Source organism: Bacillus rossius, chromosome 2 (genome assembly GCF_032445375.1).
Source record: "Bacillus rossius redtenbacheri isolate Brsri chromosome 2, Brsri_v3, whole genome shotgun sequence".
Taxonomy (NCBI): Eukaryota; Metazoa; Arthropoda; class Insecta; order Phasmatodea; family Bacillidae; genus Bacillus; species Bacillus rossius.
Genome location: NC_086331.1, coordinates 19,287,315 through 19,290,839, shown reverse-complemented (window position 1 = coordinate 19,290,839; position 3,525 = coordinate 19,287,315). Strand labels below are relative to the sequence as shown.

The 3,525-nt window shown below is 63.3% G+C and overlaps 1 protein-coding gene across 1 annotated transcript; it reads left to right on the top strand.

Moving 5' to 3' along the window:
* Positions 1 to 217: 217 nt before the first annotated feature.
* Positions 218 to 3,037, top strand: LOC134528851 (uncharacterized). The gene is made up of 5 exons (XM_063362518.1): positions 218 to 1,234; positions 1,291 to 1,568; positions 1,611 to 2,506; positions 2,609 to 2,776; positions 2,892 to 3,037. The coding sequence occupies exons 1-5, from the start codon at positions 218 to 220 to the stop codon at positions 3,035 to 3,037; spliced, it is 2,505 nt and encodes an 834-aa protein (XP_063218588.1).
* The last annotated feature ends 488 nt before the right edge of the window (positions 3,038 to 3,525 follow it).

The following is a 3,525-nucleotide window of genomic DNA, read 5'->3' as shown; positions in this document are numbered from 1 at the left end:
GAGGAGAGCGATGAGCGGCCACCACGCTGCCGTTACTGCCCGACAGAGGAGCGACACTGGCACCGCTTGTGCCCCACAAAGGCCACGCTGGAGGGAGCGCGCGAAGGAGGCGTGCCGTCGGCGGGAAACGCGGAGCCGGGGGCGGACAGACGGCTGGGCGCCGCGCCCCGGGACGTCAACTACCAGAGGAACCAGCGACAGAACTAATCCACCGATTATGGCATCCGTCGGAGACCCGGACGACGGCGGGGATCGGGCGCGGCCTGAGCCAAACGCCCCCGTGCCGGGTTCGCCATCGGTACAGAGGAGTGCCATTCCGACTCCCGTGGCCTCGACACCAGCCGTCCAGGGGCCGGACGTGTCTCTCCAGCGGCCTGCCGCCGTCGGAGGAGCTCACCGAGGGGACGATGCGCTGGTGCCGGAGCTGCCAGCGGAGCCCCTCCTGGGCTCCCCACGTCCGGATGACATGGTACTCGCGAGCGAGGTGGGCCAGGTGCCGGTCCACTTGGGGCGAGTTGGACCCGAGGAACCAGAGCTGCTGCGGATACCAGTTCGTGCCGACGACCGGGAGATGCTGGCCCTGGTGGACACCGCAGCCAGCCGATCCTTTGTCGCGGCTCACCTGGTCGCCGAGGAGGAGGTGGTACCGCGCCCGGAGCAGGTGCAGCTGGCCAAAAGGGACACCAGCATGACGGCGAGGGGCACAACCCAGGTAACACTGAACATCGTTGGTCATGTCAGTCGCATCGAGGCCTGGGTGGTCCCCGACCTGCGCGAGGGGCTGATCTTGGGAGCACCATGGCTGCACGAGGTCGACGCCGCTGTGGAGGTGCGGGCCGGACGGATGCACTTCGGCACCCGTGGGCGCTGGACGGTGTATGGCATCCACCAGAGACCCCCTTCCCCTCCTCAGTCAGTCACCCGCCTGGAGGACCTCCAGCACAACGTCCCGGCAGAGTATGCTGACGCCATCGGTCGGGCCCTCGAGTCCCGACCTCAGGTATTTGCGGCGGCGGACCGGTTAAGGCGCACGACGATGACAGAGCACAGTATCCCTATGGTGCCGCACCGCCCGCCGTTTGAGAGGGTGCATGGGTTCGGGCCCCGGGAGCGCGAGGCGATCCAGTCCCAGGTGGACGAGATGCTGCGCGACGGAATCATCGAGCCCAGCACCTCCCCATACAACTCGAGGGTGGTGCTGGCCACTAAGAAGGACGGGAGTTTACGCTTCTGCGTAAACTTTAAGGCCGTCAACAGACTGACGATCCCCGCTCCCCCCCTCCCCCGCAGATCAACATCACTGACGCCTTGGCCGGGCTGGGGGACGCAAAAATTTTCACGACGCTGGACCTGAAGTCGGGCTACTGGCAGGTGCCGGTATGCCCCGCCGACCGTCCGAAGACGGCGTTCACTGCGCCAGACGGTCGGCAGTACCAGTTCTGTGCCATGCCGTTCGGGCTCATGGACGCCCCGGCCACGTTCCAGTCTATGATGGTGCGCGTCCTGGACGAGTACATCGGCGTCTTCGCCAGTGCCTATCTGGACGACGTCATCGTCTATTCTGGGACGTGGGAGGACCATGCACACCACCTGGCGCTGGTCCTGCAAAGGCTGGCCAGACATGGACTGACTTGTTCCCCGAACAAGTGTCACATCGGGGCTGAGGAGATCGTGTTCCTGGGGCACCTGGTGACGGCAGAGGGGTGCCGTCCGCGTCCTGCCCAGCTGGAACTCATAGAGGAGAAGCAGGCGCCGAAGACCAGAAAGCAGCTCCAAAAGCTTATGGGACTGCTGAACTGGCTGCGGTCTTTTGTGCCTGACTTCGCGACGATCACGGCCCCGATGACTGACCTGTTGTCACCGAAGGCCAAGTTCCAGTGGACGCCCGCCGCGGACAAGGCCCTGCGCCAGGTCAAAGACCGTTTCCGGAACTGTCACACGCTGTCGCGACTGAAACCTGACCAACCCATCTTCGTCCAGACGGATGCCAGTCAGGAGGGGATGGGTGCGGTGCTGTACCAGGTGGACGGCGACGGTGTCCGGCGTTTGATTGAGTACGCCAGTGCGAAGTTTGGGCCAGCTGAGAGGAGGTACCACGTGAACGAGAAGGAGTGCCTGGCAGTCGTCTGGGCTCTTCAGCGCTATCGGCACCAACTTGAAGGCCGCTTGTTCACACTTAGGACCGACAGCCAGTGCCTTCGCTGGTTGGACTCCGCTCAGGGCCGGAAGTCCAAGTTCACTTGCTGGGCCATTCTGATTCAGGAGTTCTCGTTCTCGGTGGAACACGTTCGGGGACGGGAAAATCAGCTGGCCGACGAGCTGTCCAGGAATCCGGATCCCACGAGTGTGTTCCGCGACGACCAGGGCTGGGAGGAGGTGCTTCCCCCGATTCATGAGCCCGTTGTCGAGAACCCGGGGCCGCGGCCGTGCGAGTTGTATGCGCTGCCCGGCCCCGCTGTCCCCGAACCAGACACGCCACCGGACGCTAGCCGACTTGCTTTCGCGGGTGCGGGCGGAGCAGCTCCGGGACCCAGACACCCAGTCCTGGCTGGCCGAGTGCGAGGAGAAAGAGATACCGGGCCACCGGAGTCTTGACGGCGTGCTCCAGACCAGGGGGCCGCACAATTCGGGCAGGTGGCGGACCCACGTGCCGCCAGAGGCCAGGCGGTGGGCACTGTGGTATCTGCACGACCACCCCCTGGCTGGACATCCCGGTGCAGAGCAGACACTGCGGGAGATCCGACGGACATTCCGCTGGCCGGGGGACGCGGCAGAGGTACGTCGTTATGTCAGGGCCTGCCAGCGTTGCCAGGAGCGGAAGTCCCGGAGACCCGACGGCGAGGAGCAGCAGGTCCCACGACGGCCCCGGGATCCCTTCCACACTGTGGCAGTGGATATCATGGGGCCGTACCCTCGCACGTCCCGCGGCCGGCGCTTTATCGTGGTGGTCACGGACGTCTTCACCCGCTGGGTGGAGGCGTTCGCCGTGCCAAACATCGTTGTGGGTCAGGCGCGCTCAGGGAAAAGGACTAAATAAAACATCTTGTAGACTAACAGCGGACGTTTCCTGGTTCGATCTCCACTGCCGTACTCCTGCCCTGTTCATCACCTCCCCCTCTCCCCAGCTCCCGGTCCCGGCCACAGTAGGCACGAACCCCACCTCTCACTGAGTTAGTCGGCCGAAATAATTACAACCTAAATTCATAGTCGCACATCGGGGATCGGGAAGGAGCCACGGCCTGGGGACGACAACATTAGCTAGCTTTTAAGCTAGGCGACCAATGGGATGTCAGTCATGGCGCCAATCGCAGCCATGGCTGGCCAGTAAACCCCAATAAGCACACGATGCACGCGCCCTTGTCCTGCATGGTTAAAAACCCGCATGGTAGAGTGTATAGGCTTCGGCCTGAGACACACTTAGGTCCTCCCCTAACCTGGACCCTCCCCTACACACTTAGAATTAACTTAGGCTAGGAAAAAAAATCACTTGTTTGGGAACTTTTCCTTCGAAATGTGGAAACTATG